The following is a 23770-nucleotide window of genomic DNA, read 5'->3' as shown; positions in this document are numbered from 1 at the left end:
AGGAAGAAGGGACTGGCAAGCCACTTGAGAAATCTTAGCAAGAAAAGTGCGGGAACTGGTCCAGGCAATTGCCAGGACTCACGGCTGTTTGGAAGGCACTTTCCGCCCCTCCTTTTTGCCTTTCCCTAGTTCCACTTACAACTGACTAAATTGCTATCGCCAGAGCGCCACCTCGTGCCTTGATACGGTGAAACACAGTTCCTGATGGAATGTTTATTACAGATGAAAAAAAGGATATGCAGATGATGGTAGAAAGGTAGCAGGTATTCTGTTGAGAGCAGTTAACTTTTGTTGAAAGAAGTGAATGTGCTTGTGTATAACTACAGGAAACCCCCCCCCCAACTCTGTTATTTGCAAAAGAAAATATTTGAATATATGAGAACCAGGAAAGTAAATTGAAGGCAGTGAGGATGAGGCACCTAAGTAGGATAGGTAGCAAAACGAAGAGTTAGGGGTCATGAATGAATAAGGACGGAATACTAAAGAGAGTGATCGCTATTGAATAAGTATTTGGAGGTATTTAGAGCTGCACCAAAAGGGACGCGGTGGCTCAGTGGGTTAGGACGCTGAGCTTGTCGATCAGATGGTCGGCAGTTTGGCGGGTCGAATCCCGAGTGCCGCGTAACAGAGTGAGCGCCTGTTACTCGTCCCAGCTTCTGCCAACCTAGCAGTTCGAAAGCATGTAAAAATGCAAGTAGAAAAATAGGGACCACTACGGTGGGAAGGTAACAGCGTTCCGTGCGTCTTTGGCGTCTAGTCATGCCGGCCACATGACCACGGAGACGTCCTCGGACAAACGCTGGCTCTTCGGCTTTGAAACAGAGATGAGCACCGGCCCCTAGAGTTGGAAATGACTAGCATGCATGTGCGGGGAAACCTTTACCTTTACCTTTAGAGCTGCACCAACTGACCTCCAGCACATCCTGCAGTTGATAATAATATTGTACTCCAGCCAGAATTAATAGTGTGGCAAGCTGGGCAACTAATAAATTTTACAAATAAAATAAATAATGCTTCATGGATATTTATTTATGTATTCATTTACATATTTATTTCTTAAATTTATGTGCCCCCCCCAATCTCTTCAGAGACAACTCTGGATGGTTTGCAAACATTAAAATGCTCTCAACTTTGGATGATGGTGACCTGACAGTTCCAATGACCATTCAAAGTAGAGTTAAGCAAAGATATATATATCCCGGTTTTCTTTTTATTTAATGTTTATGTTAAGGACATTGTACAAGCTCTGACAAACATGAATTCCACAATTGAATCCTGGCCCATAGAAATAATCGCCATACTTTTATACGCAGATGATAGTATTATTTTACTTACATGCAGATTGGCTTTGACATTGTTTACAAGCAATACCATCATGTTGCTATGATCCAAAGCTAGCTTGTGTATAACTACAGGAAACCCCCCCCCAACTCTGTTATTTGCAAAAGAAAATATTTGAATATATGAGGAGAACCAGGAAAGTAAATTGAAGGCAGTGAGGATGAGGCACCCAAGTAGGATAGGTAGCAAAACGAAGAGTTAGGGGTCATGAATGAATAAGGACGGAATACTAAAGAGAGTGATCGCTATTGAATAAGTATTTGGAGGTATTTAGAGCTGCACCAAAAGGGACGCGGTGGCTCAGTGGGTTAGGACGCTGAGCTTGTCGATCAGATGGTCGGCAGTTTGGCGGGTCGAATCCCGAGTGCCGCGTAACAGAGTGAGCGCCTGTTACTCGTCCCAGCTTCTGCCAACCTAGCAGTTCGAAAGCATGTAAAAATGCAAGTAGAAAAATAGGGACCACTACGGTGGGAAGGTAACAGCGTTCCGTGCGTCTTTGGCGTCTAGTCATGCCGGCCACATGACCACGGAGACGTCCTCGGACAAACGCTGGCTCTTCGGCTTTGAAACAGAGATGAGCACCGGCCCCTAGAGTTGGAAATGACTAGCATGCATGTGCGGGGAAACCTTTACCTTTACCTTTAGAGCTGCACCAACTGACCTCCAGCACATCCTGCAGTTGATAATAATATTGTACTCCAGCCAGAATTAATAGTGTGGCAAGCTGGGCAACTAATAAATTTTACAAATAAAATAAATAATGCTTCATGGATATTTATTTATGTATTCATTTACATATTTATTTCTTAAATTTATGTGCCCCCCCAATCTCTTCAGAGACAACTCTGGATGGTTTGCAAACATTAAAATGCTCTCAACTTTGGATGATGGTGACCTGACAGTTCCAATGACCATTCAAAGTAGAGTTAAGCAAAGATATATATATCCCGGTTTTCTTTTTATTTAATGTTTATGTTAAGGACATTGTACAAGCTCTGACAAACATGAATTCCACAATTGAATCCTGGCCCATAGAAATAATCGCCATACTTTTATACGCAGATGATAGTATTATTTTACTTACATGCAGATTGGCTTTGACATTGTTTACAAGCAATACCATCATGTTGCTATGATCCAAAGCTAGCAATCAATTGTTTTAAAACAAACTTGGTCACAATCTCCAGCTAGAAGCAGTTGAGTATCCCTTTAACTGGAATGTTAACAACAATCAAACTGAGCAGCCTAAGGACTTTAGATATCTACTGTTTTACTTTTTAGACCTCTGGCGTTTTGAGACACCAAACGGGCAATCTTATAGCATGGATGCAAAGACTACCAATGAAATCATTAGTTTTGCAAGAGGGCAATAGCTAGGTTCCTACAGAAGTACACAAAGCTATTAGGGTTTTCACGTATGTTCCATGGCCTGGCATTTATAAAGATAGAAGCAATCCTGTCTACATTCTTTAGAATTATATGCTTAGCTCCTTGCTCAGTAATAAATGCATTACAATTCAACTGCTTCTACACTGACTCCCATCTGAGATTCTGTCACACAAAGCTCTAACCAGAATTATTATTTAGGGGCAAGCCTCTGGCCCAGCTCATCTTGGTAATTCAGTAGTTAAGGTCTTGAGGAAATGCAGACTACAGAAGTAAAAAGACTTGGGGCCAGTCATTCTCTTTTTGTTTGACTGACTTCAACTTTATTGTGGGGCAAAATAGGGATAGGATACGAAGGAGTGCCAAGTACTCCATCTTGAGTTCCCGAATGAAAAGCAGGATGTAAACAGATAAAACACAAATCTCTTGGAAAGAGCAAATAGATTCTAATTGTTTAATGAAGTCTCTCAACCCAGCTTTATTTATATTGGGCTTAGGGAAAGCCAACTTTAGTCTAGTGGGCAATGTTTGATTTAGAACTCTAAAACAATACATACAAATGTTAACATCATTTGCTATAGAGACCTCAAAGTCCTGCTAAGCTTGTAAGCCGCCCTGAGTCTTCGGAGAAGGGCGGGATATAAATGGAATTAAAATAAAATAAATAAAAATAAAAATATGTCACCCCTAAGTATCTTCAGAATATATTATCTGTTCTGCATAGTTTATACCTCTACCTTTTTACCATAGTTCATCCTCTACCTTTAAACAGTATGGAGGGAAGACTCAACAATATCTGATTTGAAATAGCACTTATGTGTGTGCTTGGATACAGACCTTGAGAAAGTAACATATGACTTGCTTGATCTCAAGCCAAGCTACGGTAATTTCCCCTCTACCAGCAGATATCCAGGATAGTTCCAATCAAAGCTTGTGTGCCTTTTACCAATACTGTAGGCAAGTTTAGACTAATTTCCATGAAAGTTGTGAATTTTTGTACCATTGTAATTAACATTAGTGATATTGTCTCATTCATTTTTTACTTTCCAGGTGGGTTCTTGTTTAAATTTCAAATTTTTTCTTTCTCACCATAATTACCAAAGGGGTCTTGGATAAATCCACTAACAAAATGAAACAAATCATACAACCAGCACTCCCTAACATTAACAGCTTTTTGGAGCCTTTTTGTTTAAAATTTCTATCCCATTCTTCTAGTGCAGGGGTGTCAAACTCGCTGCGTCACGTGATGTGTTGCAACATATCATGACTTTTTTCCCCTTGCCAGAGCTGGGATAAGCATGGCTTCCGCGTGATGCATCTGGCCTGTGGGCCAGCAGTTTGACAACCCTGATCACTTTGAACAGTTTGATGGTATGAACTGAAGGTCAAAAAAGAGAATAATGAAAAAAATTAACAGTACCCATAGTAAACCTTTTATGTTAGAAATTTCAAAAAGAACCTAATGACTGGGAATTGTCCAGTTTCTTAAAGGTACCTTAAATTGAGGAAACTATTTATCTGGTCCTCTTGGCTGTTCAAAAATCACAGGGACCTTTTATTATTACTTATTTTTTGTAAAAAAAATAATCTGAAAATCCTACCATTTTTCTCAGGGGAGAATATATAACTGTAAGATAAATATATAAATGTTAGATAAACATACATTGTTTAAATCCAGCCTTTTGAATAGAAAGCACATGTGCTCAAATGAAAGGAGAAATGAACATACCTGCAAAACACAAAGATCATTGGTTCTTTAAAAAAGCTTGCACACATTAAAATAAAGGATTCCCACTTTATTTGTAATTTTTAATTAAGTGCCTTTCATGGTCGAGAGTCATGGGAGATGGCAGGTTATACAAATATATTGTTTGCTTTTTGTATACAGTAATGTGTACATAAGCAGTTTTGCAATAATTTAATTAGTACTAATAAAACTGATACAATAAACCATGCTAGATAAAAGGATTAGAAAAAATTGGGAAGGGAAGAAAATTCTAAACCAAGGGTCTTCAAACATGGCCCTTTTATGGCTTGTGGACTTCAACTCACAGCATTCCTCAGCCAGGCATTTCTAAAGGTACCAGATTAAAATGTCTGATAAACTTTCAAACCAATTAACTTTGCGAGACACAAAAATCTCAGGTTAAGGCTTTTTCAGAGGTTGCTGGACAGGATTTATCAATTGAAAAAGTAAAAATATTCAGGGAAGGAGTGTTAATCTACAGCAATAAAAATAACATTAAGTATTGGGGCACCATATATAGATCATTCCGATGTAGATTCCAACCCCACTGATGGGGAATTATGGATGTTGTACTCCAACACTTTGGAGGTCGTCAGTTTGAGAAAGCCTCAAGAGTGGAAGATGACAACGTTGCGGAGAAGAGAAGTACCGGTAGATGGCCCTACTTCCCATCGCCACTCCGTGACAACGCGCCAGGAAGCCGCCCCCTTTCTTCTGCCCGGAACAAAAATGGCAGCCACAAGGGGTGGCGCTTCCCTCCTTCCGAAGCAGCCAGTCCGCTGCCCTTGTCAAAGATGGTGGACGTGACACGTCAAAGGGCGGGCAAGGCGGCCGGTTCCGGGTGACGGGCGGCGGGGTGAGAAGTAGCCGCGATGGCGACCGCGGCTGCCGAGGCAGCAGCCCTGGGCACCCTGAAGCGAGGCGGTGCCGCGGCCCTCGAGTCCCTCTTCGAAAAGCACACAACGGCCGAGCTGAGAGCCGTGGAGCGGCAGCTGCGCGCGGGCATCGAGGGGAAGCGCGAGGAGTTGCGGCAGATGGTCGGGGAGCGCTACCGGGACCTCATCGAGGCGGCCGATACCATAGCCGAGATGCGCGTCAGCGCCGAGCGTCTGCTCGAGGCCGTGCGGGGGCTTCAGCAGCGACGGGCGCGCGGACGGGCCGCCGGACCTGCGGCGAGCGGCCAACGCAAGGCAGGGCGCGAGGTGGGCGCTTGCTGAGGGGCGTGGCTGGGAAAGGCTCCAGCCGCGGGGTCCCGAGCGTCGGGCGGGCGCGTGGAGGGATCGCGCCACAAAGTTTGCCGTCTCCTCTGTAGGGAAGGCGGGGGGGGGGGGGAAGGAAGAGGAGAGAACTTCACCTGTTGAATTCTCATTTGCTTCCCGCTCGCCGTTTTCTGTAAAGTGCGGGATGTTAAAGCTCGGAACCCCAACGCGGGGACGGTGCGAGAGTAAAAGTGGATGGTGACAAATGGGAGGGAAATAAAAGGAGAAAGGAGGGAATATTTGGAAGCAAAGGGTAACCCTTTATAGTCCTAAGAAGTGTCTTGGCTCAGGAAACCCACCCACCCCAACTCTGTTATTTGCAAAAGAAAATATTTGAATCTATGAGGAGAACCAGGAAAGTAAATTGAAGGCGGTGAGGATGAGGCACCTAAGTAGGATAGGTAGCAAAACGAAAAGAGTTAGGGGTCATGAATGAATAAGGACGGAATACTAAAGAGAGTGATCGCTATTGAATAAAAGGAGAAAGGAGGGAATATTTGGAAGCAAAGGGTAACCCTTTATAGTCCTAAGAAGTGTCTTGGCTCAGGAAACCCACCCACCCCAACTCTGTTATTTGCAAAAGAAAATATTTGAATCTATGAGGAGAACCAGGAAAGTAAATTGAAGGCGGTGAGGATGAGGCACCTAAGTAGGATAGGTAGCAAAACGAAAAGAGTTAGGGGTCATGAATGAATAAGGACGGAATACTAAAGAGAGTGATCGCTATTGAATAAAAGGAGAAAGGAGGGAATATTTGGAAGCAAAGGGTAACCCTTTATAGTCCTAAGAAGTGTCTTGGCTCAGGAAACCCACCCACCCCAACTCTGTTATTTGCAAAAGAAAATATTTGAATCTATGAGGAGAACCAGGAAAGTAAATTGAAGGCGGTGAGGATGAGGCACCTAAGTAGGATAGGTAGCAAAACGAAAAGAGTTAGGGGTCATGAATGAATAAGGACGGAATACTAAAGAGAGTGATCGCTATTGAATAAAAGGAGAAAGGAGGGAATATTTGGAAGCAAAGGGTAACCCTTTATAGTCCTAAGAAGTGTCTTGGCTCAGGAAACCCACCCACCCCAACTCTGTTATTTGCAAAAGAAAATATTTGAATCTATGAGGAGAACCAGGAAAGTAAATTGAAGGCGGTGAGGATGAGGCACCTAAGTAGGATAGGTAGCAAAACGAAAAGAGTTAGGGGTCATGAATGAATAAGGACGGAATACTAAAGAGAGTGATCGCTATTGAATAAAAGGAGAAAGGAGGGAATATTTGGAAGCAAAGGGTAACCCTTTATAGTCCTAAGAAGTGTCTTGGCTCAGGAAACCCACCCACCCCAACTCTGTTATTTGCAAAAGAAAATATTTGAATCTATGAGGAGAACCAGGAAAGTAAATTGAAGGCGGTGAGGATGAGGCACCTAAGTAGGATAGGTAGCAAAACGAAAAGAGTTAGGGGTCATGAATGAATAAGGACGGAATACTAAAGAGAGTGATCGCTATTGAATAAAAGGAGAAAGGAGGGAATATTTGGAAGCAAAGGGTAACCCTTTATAGTCCTAAGAAGTGTCTTGGCTCAGGAAACCCACCCACCCCAACTCTGTTATTTGCAAAAGAAAATATTTGAATCTATGAGGAGAACCAGGAAAGTAAATTGAAGGCGGTGAGGATGAGGCACCTAAGTAGGATAGGTAGCAAAACAAAAAGAGTTAGGGGTCATGAATGAATAAGGACGGAATACTAAAGAGAGTGATCGCTATTGAATAAAAGGAGAAAGGAGGGAATATTTGGAAGCAAAGGGTAACCCTTTATAGTCCTAAGAAGTGTCTTGGCTCAGGAAACCCACCCACCCCAACTCTGTTATTTGCAAAAGAAAATATTTGAATCTATGAGGAGAACCAGGCAAGTAAATTGAAGGCAGTGAGGATGAGGCACCTAAGTAGGATAGGTAGCAAAACAAAAAGAGTTAGGGGTCATGAATGAATAAGGACGGAATACTAAAGAGAGTGATCGCTATTGAATAAAAGGAGAAAGGAGGGAATATTTGGAAGCAAAGGGTAACCCTTTATAGTCCTAAGAAGTGTCTTGGCTCAGGAAACCCACCCACCCCAACTCTGTTATTTGCAAAAGAAAATATTTGAATCTATGAGGAGAACCAGGCAAGTAAATTGAAGGCGGTGAGGATGAGGCACCTAAGTAGGATAGGTAGCAAAACGAAAAGAGTTAGGGGTCATGAATGAATAAGGACGGAATACTAAAGAGAGTGATCGCTATTGAATAAAAGGAGAAAGGAGGGAATATTTGGAAGCAAAGGGTAACCCTTTATAAGTCCTAAGAAGTGTCTTGGCTCACGGGGAGAGAAAAGGATACTTTTTTGTTTTTGCAGCAATCTACCGTGGCTTCCTTTTTAGAATGTTATTTGGAGAGTTAGGGTTACCTTTTCTGGGCAAAATGGTCATGGGATTTGCGTTTTGAGAATGGGTGCAACTCAGGTGGACTATGAGATTTCATAAAACTGCATGTTTGAAAGTCTGCTCTTAGGGCTCATAGCACATCCCACACTTATTGAAGAAAAGCATGGGCATCATAGTGGTCCTCCCAAATGAATTTCAGTGCAGGGTCTAATAGGATGCTCATGTTTGTTTCTGTCTAGATAACGTGTCAGTCCCAGGAGAAGTTCTACTGCTTGGCAGCGCAAATTCAGCTTCTGCTGCAGATTCCAGAGAATATCTGGAGTGCTATGGAATCTTCTCAGTATTTATCTGCCACTCAGCTCTACCTTTTATGCTGCCACCTCCGTGGCCTTCTGCAGTTGGATTCTTCTGGTACCCACTACAGCCCAATTCTGGCATGTTTTCCCATTCTTGCACGACAAGTAGCAGCAGCTAGCTATTTCCGGTAAGCAGCTTGAGATACTTTTTCCTAGCCTAGTTTGTTTAATGAGATTTATTGCTGTGATGCCTTCTTTTGAAGAAATAAAAAAGGGTTTCCTGTCATAGGAATTCAGATTCTGAAATAGCGTCAGAGTATAGTGTCAGAGTATTATCGGTAAGGATCCTAATAATAAGTATCAATAAACTATCCTAAACAGCTACTTTTAATTAAATTATTTTATATAAAAGCTTTTTTGTAGTATAATTATACATTAAAATGCCCCCTGGTGTTTGACTTCATAATAGCAAAATCAGCATAGCTTCCTGATTTATTCTAGTGTTTCAGTATATGCAGTATTTTATTTTGTGCGTTTATTAAAACAGTTCTTGTCCACTTTGGTTTTTGCTCCATTGCACTCTTCTTTGGAAATGCTTAAGTCCAACTTAAGTGTTTTCTATACGTAGGGACTTTCAACTCCCAGAATACTCCAGCCACTGTCTGTAACTATTAATTCTGAGAACTGAGGTCTGCATTCAGATGGCACTAAAGACTATTAGAGTAGTCAGTGATCAGGCTGGCAGATTTTATTCCATTGTTACTTTTGCTTTCAAAATATTTAACAAATCTTGAGTTTTTAATGTAAAGTTCATATGGCTTTAGATAACCATTTTTACATTTATGACACGTGCTTTGAATTATTTAAATTTCTATTGAATATTATAAATCTCTTAGCATTTTGTATGTCTCTTTTAGGTCAACTATCTTGCAGGAGAGCAAATCACTTTTAAAATGCCGGACTGTTTCAGATCAAGCAGTAGCAGAAGCTTTGTGCTCAGCCATGCTTCTTGAAGATAGTTCACCACGCCAGGCTCTTGCAGATTTCCTGCTGGCCAGAAAATCTGCAATTCAGCAACTTCTGAATCAGCCTCATCATGGTTGGTACACATGTAGAGCTAACATTAGCTACTCTTTCTGCTCTGAATCTGCAGCTTCCATGTATCCATTAATCTGGTCTTTATGGATCTTTGCAGGTTCTTTCCCATGCCGGATAAATTACAAAGCAGCTTATTGGTATTAGAGATGAAAGTTAAAATAGTAGCAGATACTTTGTCCTTGGAAAGGTCTCCAACAAAAGGGACTATTGTGGGTTGATTATTTTTTGCTGCCATATTAATATATTTCTAAAATAAGGTTATAGTGGCTAGAAATTATAACTGAATGAATTCAGCCTAGGCTACTAGTTCCTCAAAATCGATAATACTTTAGTTATATTTTTCTAGAAGATGTTGCTGGTCACTTGGCATTCTTTTCCCTTCATCTTTTTTAGAATTTTAAGAGTATGGAAATTAATGATCAAATGACTTCTTTCTTCTAATTGGTTGGTGCTGTGTAGGAAAAAAGTAATTATCCATAAATACACTTATTTGTCCTTTTAAGCAGATATTTTCAGTTGGATATGTATGTACAGCAGCTATTATACTTTTGTGTTTGTTTATTTGTTCATTTTAAATCAGATGCAGGCATCAAAGCACAAGTTTGCTCCTTGGTGGAGCTTCTAGTCACAACCCTATATCAAGCTCACACCCTTTTCTATAACCTGCCAGAGGGAACCCCCTCAGATCCATCTCTTCCCTGTGGCTTGCTTTTTTTGACTTTGGAGACCATCACCAGCCAGCATTCAGCAGGTGAGCAAGATCCTATATCACTGAATATTGCTTTGTCTATTGAGCACCCAGTTTAATCATTGGTGACCTGACCTCTCTTTTTGTTGCAATTTTCTTTGGGAAAGGGCTCAGCATGTTGAAGGAAGAAACCAAGTTGAGTAGTTCTTTCAAATACTTGCCACCTTCTGTCACAGAATTCCAGCCAACACTCAGAACTTTGGCACACCCCATAAGCCAGGATTGCCTTAGAGATACACTTCAGAAATGGATCAGCATGTGAGTCTGTAAGGAACATACCTTGTTGGAGGCATTTGGTATTGTGACCTTCTTGGCAAATATATTGAATAGCCTCTTTCTTGTAGGAATGAAATTGTAGTTAATGAAGATTGTTGTGGTTTATAAAAAGAGAGGGAATCTAAAAAAAATGAAGAATTAAGCTTATACAGCAAAACTTTGTTGAGCATTACACCTTTTTACTGTGTTGATATTTACTCCAGCACTGAGAGAGTAATCCAGATTTGATTTGAGTTTTTACTTCTCGCTTTTTTTAAAATTTTAAGACTCAGTCCTTCTTAGTTATAATTCAACAACTGCAAAAATTGTTAGTCTTTATATTTCTAAATTCCCTTTTTTCCAAATATATTCAGTAAACAGGTAAAAGGCTGTTTTGAATTCTTCAGGCTTTTCATCAGTCATTACCTGTTCTTTTATAATTTCAAGAGGACTTGCATATTTACAAGGTTCTAGTCTTCTATTAACCTCTCCTATTTTGCATTGGATGTTCTGATTATCAGCATCATTTTCTTATCACTTTGATTCATAATTATGTGTAATGGGTCCTTGCTGTAACCTATATGGTAAAAGTAACAGTTTGTACAAGCTTGCAAGTACCCCTCAATAGAGCTATGAACTGTAATAGGAGCAGGGAAACTCATTACTTACTATCTGGAATTCTTTTCAGGTGCAATGAAGACATTAAATCTGGGATCACAGACTTACTGGTCTATGTGAAGAGCCTTAAAGGCTTGGCCAGGATCCGTGATGCCGTATGGGAGCTGCTTACCAGTGAATCTATGAGTCAGAACTGGGAGACAGTATGTCATCGGCTTCTTGATAAGCCCATCTCTTTCTGGGATGATCTGCTACACCAGCTTTTTCTGGACAGGTTACAGGTAAGATCTTGACAAAATTTACCTGAGAAACAGGCCAGCAGATCCTGATAAAATAACATGAAACATAATGAAGCAATCCTTATTGCTTTGTTGCTCTGGATATCCTTTTCTTTTTTCCCTTGCCTAAATGACCCTGGGTCTGTTTCTTCCATGTTGTGGTATGTCTACCTGATTTACTTTCTGACAGTTTTGAAGCAAAAAACATTATGTCTTTTCATCTTGATCCTTTGGTTCCTGTTTTGAATATAGGAATGAAAAGGACTTTAGTGGGGTAAGAAAGGGCCAGGTTCCAAGATTCCTATATCCCAAATATTAAGTTGGTCCTATATTTCCCACAGCCTCCTAAAAGCATCTGTGTGCTTGTGATTGGCACTGACCATTTGTCTCCCTGCAATATTTTCTTTTCCAGACTCTGACAACGGAAGGATTTGATGACATCTCCAACAGCTCTAGAGAGCTACTTCTTCTGACTGTACAGGAGCTTGAAGCAAAATTTGACTCGCCTAACCACAGCAAGCATATCCTATTTGAATGTAACATGGCCTCTTTCCTATGGTCAGAGAATCCCAATGACTTGCCACCCGATGCTGCCTGGATTAGCGTGGCAAACCGCAGCCAGCTCACTAAGAGTGGGTTGTCTATGAAGGCACAAGCCTACAGTCCCAGCGTCCAGAGCTTCTGCAGTGCGCTAGATTCCAAGCTCAAGGCCAGGCTGGAAGACCTGTTGTCTTACTTGCCTTCCAGCTCCACGTCATCTGAGGATCTGTTGTATGGACACTCCAAGAACTCTGCTTTTGACAGGTTTGCTGATGCGAGCATAGTTGAAGAGCTTTTGCGCAGCCACTGCATTTCTTGTTCAGACAATTTGCTGGGCTGCATTAGGGAAAAGCTGCACATTGCTCGGGAGGTGCTCCAAGGAGGCACAGATAGCTTGCATAACCCTCAAATCAACACTGTTTTATTTATGGCACGGCTTTGCCAGTCCTTGGGGGAATTGTGTCCACACTTGAAGCAGTGCATCCTGGGAAAATCGGGGTGTCCAGAAAATATGGCAAGGGAGCTCTGGTCTCTGAAGAAGGCGGGTAAAGGTAGAACTGAAGAAATGAATCCTACACAGGCTAAATGGCAAGGATTAAAAGAACAATTATTGCAGGATAGCCTGTCTGCTTATCGGATATGGAGCACTGCTGCCGCCAAGGTGAGTGACCTTTTCGAGGTGGAGGGGCCGAGGAGATGCCCGTTGCCCATTTTGGCTGATGACAAAATCAAACTATAACCTAATTTATTTAACTTAGAAATGCAAAGGATTTGGGGGCTATTGTTTTTGGCTGAAATATAACAAGCCACTATAAAATAGAAAAATGCTTGGGAACCACAGGTAGTCCTCAACTTATGACCACAGTTGAGCCCAAAATTTCTGTTGTTAAGTGATGCATTTGTTAAGTGGGTTTTGCCCCACTTTACAACCTTTCTTGCCACAGTTAAGTGAATCACTGCAGTTGTTAAGTTAGTAACCCGGTTGTTAAGTGAATCAGGATTCCCCATTGACTTTGCTTGCCAGAAAGTTGAGACACAGCAGCGGTCATAAGTATGAACTAGTTGCCAAGCATCTGAATTTTGATCACATGATCCTGGGGATGCTGCAAATGTAATGGTGAAAAATGGTCATAAGTCACATTTTTCAGTGTTGTTGTAATTTTGAAGGGTCACTAAATGAACTGTTGTAAGTCAAGGACTACCTGTATGTGCTACTATGAAAGAAGACCTTTAATGCTATAAAATGGAGCAAAACAACTTTGCACCTTCAACCTATAGGTAGTCCTCAACTTACAACTTGTTTAGTGATTTCCCCAAGTTGCAGTGACACTGAAATAAGTGACTTATGACCGTTTTTTACATGACCGTTGCAGCATCCCCATGGTCACATGATCAAAATTCAGATGCTTGGCAACTCCTATTAATGACAGTTGCAGTGTCCTGGGGTCATGGGATCCCCTTTTGTGACCTTCTGAAAGTGAAGCCAATGGAGTAAGCCAGATTCAATTAACAACCGGTTGTTACTAACTTAACAACTGCAGTGATTCACTTAACGACTGTGTCAAGAAAGGTCGTAAAATGGAGCAAATCTCACATAACAGTTATCTCACTTAGCAACAGAAATGTTGGGCTCAGTTGTGGTTGTAAGTTGAGGATGACCTGTATTGCTCTGAGATGGCAAAATAAGAGAGGTAAGCTGACATTCCCATTTTCCTCTAGTTCAGGGGTCTCCAAACTGTGGGCCGTGGGCTCTTGGCCAGTGGCTGGCTGACGCACACATCTGTGGTTGCGCATTCCCCTCCCACTCACGCTAGCACCTGCGGCCCTGTTTGCGCATGGGTGCAGGCGCGAAGGAGCCACTAGCGTCAGGCAGGTGAGCATGGCCCATCTGCGCATGCGTGAATGGTGCCGTTGGGGGTGTGTGAGTACACGGCCATATACGTATGTGCATGGTGCCAGCAAATGCTGCATGCACAAACGGGGCTGCTAGTGCCCTGCCAGTGCGTGTGGCCCCGTTTGTGTGTGCACACGCAGCAATTTGGAAGCTTCTCTCCTTCACTCTGGGCTACGAGCCCGGAAAGGTTGGAGACCTCTGCTCTAGTTGCCTCCCAACACACTAAAGCTCAACAAATTGAGCCATGGGATAATTAAGTCAATGCATCTATTTTTTAATGGAAGGAATTAAAATAGAAGTGGACCAATGTGAGATCCCAGACATGCTTACTACATCCAAAAATGTTCGCCTCCAAAAGTTGTTACCAAATTACAGTGTTTAAGAGGAGGTGATTATTAAATACTTGATTCATTTTAAAGAAAGATACGCACTGAAATAAAAATCAAAATTAGTTTTGTCTCCTGCCTGCCCACTAGTCCTAGAAATGTAATCCTTCCTATGCATCCCAGGAGTAATTTTGCTGGTTCTAAAGAAAATATTTTGAAATTAGTAGGGGTGGGCACTGATGGTAGCTAGAAAATGTCTACTTTCAGGCATTTCAAAGCTGAAATACTTTTGTTAAGCTATGCATTGAAATTTCATGGATTTATGAAACGGAGTTGTCTCTGCAACTGTCCTGCTATTTAATTTGTACGCTTCTGAATCCTAGGTTCTTGTCCAGAATTTCACACAATCCTTGCTGAAAGAGGAAGCTGAAGCTATTCTAGCAACAGCCACCAACTGGGAGGAGAGTGAAATTGAAGAAGAGACAGAAAGTGGAAGCAGCATAAAATCTAAGATACGGCTCCCTGTCCAGGTAACAAATGACAGCCTATTTTTATTTATGCATATTTATGTATGGCGCTTCTGATGCTATTCCTCAATATATAAATGAACAAATATGTTTTTTACTAATTTATTCGAGTTCTCTTTATCTAGTTTTAGGGTATGTGGGGAACAGATCATATTTTAGGTCAGGGGTCCCCAACCCCCAGTCCGTGGACCAGTACCGGGCTTCGGCATGCCAGTAACCGGTCCGCAGAAATAAGGAAAGCCCTATCCACGGGATGCAGGCAGTACATGAAACCACACCCCCTCCAGTCCGCAGAAAAACCTCTCCACGTAACCAGTCCCTGGTGCCCAAAAGGTTGGGGACCTCTGATTTAGGTCATACCTATGCAGAAATATTGCAAAAATTCAAACAAGTTCATAAACTTTTAAGTACCACTGTCTATGTATCTCTGTTTAACAGTCTATTTATGTAGACATACTATACAGACACACAAACAACAAGAGCTCAGGGTCATGAATGAGGATCATTCTATACTAAATTGTGAATTTACATATAAGAAGAAGCAAATAGATACCTAGAATTAACCAGTGGCCCAGTGCTAGAGCTGAATTTGAGTCCAGCTTTGCCTCCAATCTTCCTTGAAATTGGGAATTTCATAAAATGCAATAACGATTCATAAATTTTCTTAAATATCCTTTTAAAAAGCTTTGGACGACAACTCCTCTGGAAACACTGATGAGCAATTAATTGGGCCAGTTGTTAGTCTGAACTTTGAGAGGAGTGAAAACCAAAAAACTACAAATTGTAAATCATCCTCTTTCCTACCCCCTTTCAAAGGATCTGTCGTTGTTAAAATGACTCTCAAAGTGATTTTTTTTATAAGTCAGAAAAGTCTGATTTAGTACTTTCTTGTTTTTCTGGGCTGTAGACAATTTATATTTTATATAGATATAGATATATAGATACGTAGAAACTTTAGCAAGCATTGTAATTTTCAGGACCTCAGTACTGAGTGTTGCTGTCAAATACAGTTTAAACCAGGGGTGTTCAACCATGGCAACTTTAAGACCTCTGGACCTCAACCGCCCTGAGTCCTTCGGGAGAAGGGCGGTATAAAAATTTAATAAATAATAAATAATAATAATAATAATAATAACTCCCAGAATTCCCTGGCCAGCATGGGGAGGAATTCAAGATTGGGCACCCCTGATTTGCTCCTTGGTGGAGCAGTGGGCTCCTTTGCTCCTTGGTGGAGCAGTGGGCTAATGCCTCCTTAAGTAACACCAGCTGCCTGCAATTAGTGCAGGTTCGCATCCCACCAGGCTCAAGGTTGACTCAGCCTTCCATCCTTCCGAGGTAGGTAAAATGAGGACCCAGATTGTTGGGGGCAATTAAGCTGACTTTGTAATAATGCCGCTTGTGGGGGTGGGTGGGTGTTTGAATCCCTATTATAAGCAGGCATATACATAGAATGAAGGCTACTGCTAAGCTTGTAAGCCGCCCTGAGTCTTCGGAGAAGGGCGGGATATAAATGGAATTAAAATTAAAAAAAAATTAAAAAAAATAATTTATGTGCCAGTCCAACAGTATTCTACTCTTCCATTCTTTACAGCCATCCTGGTGTGTCCAGTCCTTCCTCTTCAGCTTGTGTCAAGAAATAAATCGAGTTGGAGGCCACACTCTTTCAAAGGTTATCTTGCAGGAACTGCTCAAGACGTGCCTGACTGAAGTACTAGCTGGCTATGAAAAACTGTCAGAAGGGAAACGGGAGAAGGTACATTCTTGGGGCTTGTGGTTAAAGCACATTGTTGGACTAGATTAAATTTTTTAAAAATCCAGCTTCAAATATATAGAGGTAGTCCTCAACTTACGACCACAATTGAGCCCACAATTTCTGTCGCTAAGTAAGAAATTTGTTAAGTGCATTTTGCCCCATTTTGCGACCTTTCTTGCCACGGTTGTTCAGTGAATCACTGCAGTTGTTAAGTTAGTAAAACGGTTGTCAAGTGACTCTGACTTCCCCATTGACTTTGCTTGTCAGAAAGTCGCAAAACGTGATCACATGACCCCCTGGGACACCGCAACCGGCATAAATTGCCAAGCATCTGAATTTTGATCACATGGGATGCTGCAATGGTCATAAGGGTGACAAATGTCATAAGTCACTTTTTTCAGTGGCATTGTAACTTTGGACAGTCACTAAACGAACTGTTGTAAATTGAGGACGACCTGTATTTTTTTTTAAAAAAGATTCAAAATGTTTTACCCGAAGTTTAGTGTTTTCGCCAGGTTAAGAAGCTCCTTGTGCCTCTTATCTCGCTCACCCAAACGTAAAATACTAAGAGGTTTTAATTCATACTAGAAAGAAAACCTTTGGAGTATTATTATTTTTTTTCAGAAAAATGTAGTAGTTATCTCATACAACGTGGATTAAGAAATCATAGGGCAAACCACTGATATCTATAAAGTAATCCATGGTCTGCCATTCCTTTTCACCTCTTGAAGCTTTTCCAGATTAATAAGCTGTAGTGCCTTATGATAGACGTTGGCTTGGAACACGTTGACTTTATTTTGTATCTTACCTTTCTTTCCTGGAAGTCAGAATAATGTAAATAGAGTTCCCGGGAATGAACTACATATGGGCTCACTTGTTCAGAATGTATGTTAAGGTAGCAAGTTTTCAGATCATGCACGGGGTTAAGTGTCATGTCAAGTGGGACAGGAAATTTAAAAATGAATAAATAGATTCTTCCCCGTGTGATCTGCAGTATTCTGAGGTACAGTATACCATAATTAGCTCAGCATTGTGGTGCTTAAGAGAAAAATGAATATACAAGATTTGTGTCCTTTAGGTTTTTTTTTTAATCATAAGGTTGGGGACCCTGCTGTAATAGTCGTATCTGTGGCTTTTTCACTGGTGCCCGCTGCTCACACAAACAAATCTCTGCATACACGCACCTGCCTCTCGCACAAAACCATCCCTTGTTCTCCCCTCCCCCCTGTGCCGAAAAGATTGGGGAACGCTGTATGAGAGCACTTCAACTGCAGATTGCAGCCAGGAGATGCATCAGTTCTGAACTAGATGGTTGGTGTGAACATTGATAGAACTTTTTCCCTTCAGAAATGTAAAAAGACCTTTGTTCAATGAGTATATAGACATTTGTTTCTGATATTCATGTGCAGAAAGAAGGAAAGCTACCAATTACTCAAAACAGGGCTTTGCAACTACTGTATGATCTTCGTTATCTGAATATAGTTCTGACAACTAAAAATGAAGATATGAAAAGCAGCAGAAACAAGCATGATGCCAGTTAAGTATACCATGAAGTATTATGTGTATAAATTTACTCTGTCTTATTTTTATGTATCTAAGAATGTTGCTATATCCACTTTACTTTGAGACATAATATTTTGCAGTATGTTCATACAAATACAGGGCTTCAAGCAGTGCTACAATAATCTAAAATCTGTTGGACTAGAAACAGAACCGTTTTAAAAAGAGCATTTGTTGTTTTTGTCAACCTAGTCTGTAATTTTGCAGGTGGTCAACATTCAGGAACTGATTATCATATCTTCCTGATTTATGACAGCTTGAACAGAAATTTCAGGAAATTAGTTTGGCTGAAAGTTGACCAAGTAAATATTTAAAAAAAAGTTCACTCTGCTGTAATGTTCTAGAAAAATGGAAGGACTAGATGTAATTTTCAGGAAAAGTACATCAAGATAATTTATTGGATGCATCTGAAACTTTTTTAATATTGCTATCTTTGGTTAACAGATGATCAGTTCAAAACTTATTTATGACTACATTAAAGGAATGAGTAGTGATTGATTATCTTAGATCAAGATACAATATTTGACACTCCATTATTAGTTGGAAATTGTTTTAATTCCTCTAAGTTTGTATGTGTTGGATTTTCTTCCATCTGGTCAAGTTAAATTTCTTTGCATAGGACTGCAAGAGCATTTGCCTACCCAACGGGAGCAGTCTTTCATGAATGGGATGTTTTTTCTTTGTTTCAGGATTGAGAAACAGATCGATGTTCTTGAGAGCTATATAGATCCTTTTGACTTGGATGTTTTTACTCCTCACTTGAATAGCAACCTTAATAATCTGGTACAACGAACCTCTGTAAGTTCAAAGGGAGAGAACGTAGATGGTTCCAAGTAGATTTTATTGTCTTAAATCAAAGTGTTGGCAGCCTGGGGGAGGGGGGAAAGAAGGGATGGTTTGGGGGCGGGGGAACGCGGGCACACAAACACCCATTGCTTGCATGAGTAGAGCCCTGAATGTCTGCGACACTCATGCGAGTATCATAATGGAGATTGCCCATTGTGGCCATATGTTATGATAGTCATAAATCAGGTCGGTCACATAACTCTTATTTGCAACACTATTTTGTGGCAGTTTTTAAGCAAATGCCAATTAAGCAAACCCATTGCTAAGTGACTAGTCATCAGTCAAGGACTACCTGTATGATTTAAGTAACCAAATCATATATTAAAAATGAACAATGAGATACTATGTTTCCCCGAAAGTAAGCCCTACTCCCCCAAATAAGCCCTAGTTTTGGGGCAAGGTGCACGCCTAAAAATCAAGCTAAGGTGAGGGTGGGGGGGATGGAGCTACCCCACGCGTCCCGCATCCAATTACCAGGCCTCCCATGAATCGACACCTGCCTTTCCTCACTGGCCCACTTCCTCTGCGGTGTCCCCTGGCCTGCATTTTGCAGTCAGAAGCCTTTCCAAAAGCCCTCTGCAATTGAGAACTGAGCTATGGATTCGATAGCTCAGTTCTCGGCTGCAGAGGCCTTCTGGAAAGGCCTCTGACTGCAAAATGCAGGCCCGAGCTCCATTCCCAGCTGCAGAATGAAGCTGCTCCTTTGGCCCCAGAAGAAGTGGGCCAGCTGGACGGGGCTGTTGGTGCTGCCCCGTGAGGTCAGTGGAAAAGACACCCCCTGAAAATAACACCTGGTATCTCTTGGAGGCAAATAATAACAACAACACCAGGTCTTATTTTCGGGGAAACACAGTAGTAGTAGTACAGCTAGTCCTTGAATTACAATAGCAATTTGGACCTGAATTTCCATCACTGAGCGATGAAGTCATAAAGTACAACTTCAGGTGACTACATCACTTACCAAGAGGAATCCCATTGTCATTGTTAAGTGAGGACTGTGTATCGTTAAGCAAACACCTCCTAACTTCCTGCCGGCTTCCAACAATCGAAGTCGGTGGGAAAACTGGCAGAAGTTCCAAGTCCAAGGAGGCTTGCAGGTAAGCTAGCAAACAAGTCAGTGGCTGCTCCTTGAGTGAGTATAGGTATGTAAAGGGTGAGAGAAAATGCACAAGTGGCCAACCACACATCCTCACACACCTGACAGCAGCCACCAACCTGTCTGTTGGTCTGCTTGCAAGACCTCAGCAGGCATGGTGCAAGTGTAGCAAGGTTCAAGGATGTTGTGTGGGATCGTGCGGGTGGCCAGCACAACCCGAATGCAAAGGGGCTGAGAAGAGGGTGTCACGGGGAGAGACTTACCCTTGTGACTTTCCCTGCTGACTTTGCTTGTGCGAAACTGGCAGGGAAGATTACAAATCATGATCCCTTTACTGCAGGATGCTGCAGCTGTTTTAAGTGCGAGCTGGTTGTCAAGTGCCCAGATTGTGATCATGGGACTGTGGGAATGCTAGAATGGCCAGAACTTTGAGGACCGGTTGTAACCACCGCTTGTTCAGCGCCGTTGTAACTTTGAGCAGATGCTGAACAAGTGGTCGTTAACCAAAAACCTACCTATATAGCAAATGGCTTATTATGATCACCTTTTAATTAGGCAGTGCAAAGATTTTCAATTAACTATACGTTCTCATTAGAATTACTACCTTCCCTGAATAGCCATAAGCAAGGAAACCCCACAAGGCTGCATGGATGTGATCTGGGAAGATCATAGGCTGTGTTGATCTTTGGAAACTCCAGTTTGTGTCACACAGCTTAAACTGGTAACACAAGTGGGTGTAGAGATACTCTCGCTTATTCAAGCACTGTAGGTAACAATTACAGCACATTCTTTAAGCTACAAGTATTCCTCGTGCTGCAAATGCTGCTTTTTAATTTAACATGACTCTCTATAGTTGAACGGACACCTTTTAGATGAATGTTTTTCTATTAAGGCCAGACAGTTCTCTCTTTTCTGTTTTCTAGGTCCTGTTTGGCTTATTGACAGGAGCGGAGAATCACTACACGAGCAGAAGCAGTGCTTTAACGTCTCAAAAACTACATAACATCCTACCTCTAACCTCTAGCCAGATCAGGTAAGTGACTCATACCTGTAAGCAATAAAAACGTGTCCTGCAAGAACAAAGCATCTGAAAGCGGAAAGCAATTAAACATCCTGTTTCTTCTTTTAAGATTTGGAATGTTGCCTCTCAGTACATCCAGTTCTCGCAAGGCTAAACCTGTTCTGAGAAATACTGAACACGAAACCGAGGTTGGTTCCTTTTTGTTTCAGGGATGAGCAACTTTTCGACACTGGTGGGTTTTTGAGCATCAGGGTAGAGAGCTGCAACACTTGGGACTTGGGCTTAGCAATTTTAATAATTTAGCCTGTGTTTCAAATTGGGCAGCGCCTATTTTAAGCCTTATATTCGTTTTCATCTCAATTCAAAACAGCAGGAAATGACGTTGCCAGTTTTCAGGAACTATAGAGAGGATTTTGCTGGCTGCAAAAAGGTGTTGAGGAATTTTCTGAAGTTAACCATCCATGCTTTGTATTATTCTGTACTGGTTTTCCTATCTTTTCCTATCATTTAGCAGTGATTAATTTGGATTTGGGTCACAATTTGTTTTGTTTCAAGGATGCAGACAGGACGAATTGCGTAACAAAATACCTTGACAGTAGGATATACTAATACTTTGCTAGTTATGTTTTGCAATGAACTTTATGTTTAATTTCAGTTGTCTGGGTAAGACAGCAGGCTAGAAACCAAGAGATAGTGGTTTCTACTACCGCCTTAGGCATGAAAGCCTGCTGGGTGACCTTGGGCCATTCACTCTCTCTCACCTTTGTTATTTTAATAAATATCTTGGTAACAGCAGTAATGACTGTTTAACTGCCTTATAACCTTTATTCTAGTGTGATGATGAACAGTAATTCCTGAAGAAACTTTATTGGGGTATTAAACTGTGTGAATTGAAAGGCTTCTTTCCCCCGTGCATTGGTTTTTGTAGAAAACTAATACTGTCATAGAGCTCTTTTGTACAGCGCATTGAACTTGAGACCTTTTGTCAAATTACCAGACTTAGAAAATGAACTCCTACTAACAACTGCCAGTTGCACACTTTTCCTCCTGTAATTATGAAACCAATGCTCCCTGAAAACAGCGGGTTCTTGATGCATGTTGAGATTTACTTGCTTTTTTGTTGGGTTTCTGTGTCGCATCACTCAATGTATTTTTAGAAAATGATTATACCCTTCCTTTAATAAGAAAGGGTATAAGAAAACATCTCATAATTATTTTTTTTTAATTCCATGTGGTACCTTAATTTAAAACAAATGGTAGATTTCTGCAACATTATAAATACGTACTTTATCACACACACGTGCACACACAGGTATAAATTTTATTTTTGACTGCAACTTTTGATTGCTTTCTGCTTAATCCTGAGCCTATTTCTTTGGGCTATTTTAGCAAAACTAAGCCCATTATTATTAACCAGCTGCTTGCCAGAAGTTCTTTGACTTGGACTATATATAGAGAGAAAGCTTTTGAATGCCTTTGCTTAATTTGCATGCTTTGTCAATCAGCTGCTCTATAATTATTACCAACCATACCTTTCTACCATGTCCACTTCTGCCAATAAATTAAAGAAGGTGATCATTCTGAACATTTGGAGATTCTTGATACAAACGTTTTTTTTTTAAAAAAAATACTGACACTGCCTTTGTCTGGTCAAGGGCTGCTACCGTGTTTCTCCGAAAATAAGGCCCACCCTGAAAATAAGCCCCTAGCCTGATTTGGGGGGTGAGCCTAATATAAGCCCTATCCCCAAAATAAGACCTAGTTAGGACCCCACCCACTCCATCCCACCTCGCTGCGGCAATGGGGCAGGAGAGCGCGTGTTGCATTGCTGCCGCCACGAGATGAAGCAGGTGGGGGAGGGGTCGGGCTGCCCCATGTGGCCCGCATCTGCTTCTTTCAAGGCCCCCCCCAGTCAGGCCATTCCTTGCTCGACCTTCCCTTTCACTCCCCTCACGAGGCAGACTGCCATGCTACGGAGGATGGGCGGGGTAGGCCTGGTCCCCCTCCATCGTTTTGGGGTCAGGGCGGAGTGACAGCAAAAGGCTCCGCTACCGCTGTGCAACGCTGGAGGGGCTTCCTTCGCGCTTCGCCCCACAGATTACCTGCCCCACAGACACCCTCCCCAAAAAATAAGACCTAATGCCTCTTTTGGATGCACAAATAAGACCTGGTCTTACTTATTGGGAAACATGGTATGTAGCTAAGCAAAAATTTGAGGATGGTTGGTTTATAAACTGATACTTTACTTCTTTCATGTGTTTTGTGCCTCAGAATGACAGAAAACTGTGTCCATTTTTAGCATCATAAACAGTGAGGCACTAAGTCCTACAAAAAGGGAGAATTTTAACATAAGGCATCAAAGCTGCAGACTGCTTACACCCACTGAATTTCTCCTAGCAAAATTTCATATTTTTTTTAACTCTATAGAACTGTCAGAGAAGGGAGATACCATAATTTGCTCAGGTGGCCCTGCTGACTATTGTGAATTTGAGCTCATCTCTGTCTTCACATAGCTTTAAGCTTCTTGTGAATAACAAAAAGAGCAAACCCTCGTGGGGCTATTGACTTTTTTTTTTGTTAAAATTAATAGGCTTCGACTGCCTCCCTGATGAGAGCAGAAGAGATGCTGCGTCCTGGGTCCCTGTTCAGGCAACTGGCAGCAGAGGAGGAGGACACAACAGCACCATCTTTGTTTAAACTTGGCTGGCTCTCAAGCATGACCAAATGATTGAATAAATGTGAACTATCATGATCTTGGCTTTGTAATGACAA

At 41.5% G+C, this 23770-nt stretch overlaps 1 protein-coding gene across 4 annotated transcripts; it reads left to right on the top strand.

Annotated features, from left to right (window-relative positions):
* Positions 1-4537: 4537 nt before the first annotated feature.
* On the top strand, positions 4538-23750 carry COG1 (component of oligomeric golgi complex 1). 4 transcript variants are annotated; one of them, XM_083352734.1, is made up of 15 exons: positions 4543-5676; positions 8382-8626; positions 9356-9537; positions 10117-10287; positions 10392-10542; positions 11228-11438; positions 11848-12636; positions 14579-14725; positions 16314-16475; positions 17885-18012; positions 18725-18833; positions 20901-21010; positions 21108-21186; positions 21832-21871; positions 23589-23750. In XM_083352734.1, the coding sequence occupies exons 1-14, from the start codon at positions 5347-5349 to the stop codon at positions 21847-21849; spliced, it is 2832 nt and encodes a 943-aa protein (XP_083208860.1). In that variant the 5' UTR covers positions 4543-5346; the 3' UTR covers positions 21850-21871; positions 23589-23750. The 4 variants fall into 4 exon arrangements, 3 of the variants coding, with proteins under 3 accessions (XP_083208861.1, XP_083208860.1, XP_083208859.1); XM_083352733.1 differs by lacking the exon at positions 21832-21871 and having other exon boundaries at positions 4547-5676; XR_014491220.1 differs by lacking the exons at positions 21832-21871; positions 23589-23750 and having other exon boundaries at positions 4539-5676; positions 17885-18011.
* The last annotated feature ends 20 nt before the right edge of the window (positions 23751-23770 follow it).

This window comes from Vipera ursinii (genome assembly GCF_947247035.1).
Source record: "Vipera ursinii genome assembly, chromosome: 2".
Lineage (NCBI taxonomy): Eukaryota > Metazoa > Chordata > Lepidosauria > Squamata > Viperidae > Vipera > Vipera ursinii.
The sequence above is the reverse complement of the archived record's forward strand: the minus strand, read 5'-3'. Positions and strand labels throughout refer to the sequence as shown.

Bases quoted from the DNA above. Each gene is read 5' to 3' on its own strand.
- COG1 (XM_083352733.1), top strand. From the start codon at position 5,347: ATGGCGACCGCGGCTGCCGAGGCAGCAGCCCTGGGCACCCTGAAGCGA. The intron at 12,637-14,578 runs GTGAGTGACCTT...TCTGAATCCTAG, and splicing joins GGAGCACTGCTGCCGCCAAG to GTTCTTGTCCAGAATTTCAC. The intron at 14,726-16,313 runs GTAACAAATGAC...CATTCTTTACAG, and splicing joins AGATACGGCTCCCTGTCCAG to CCATCCTGGTGTGTCCAGTC.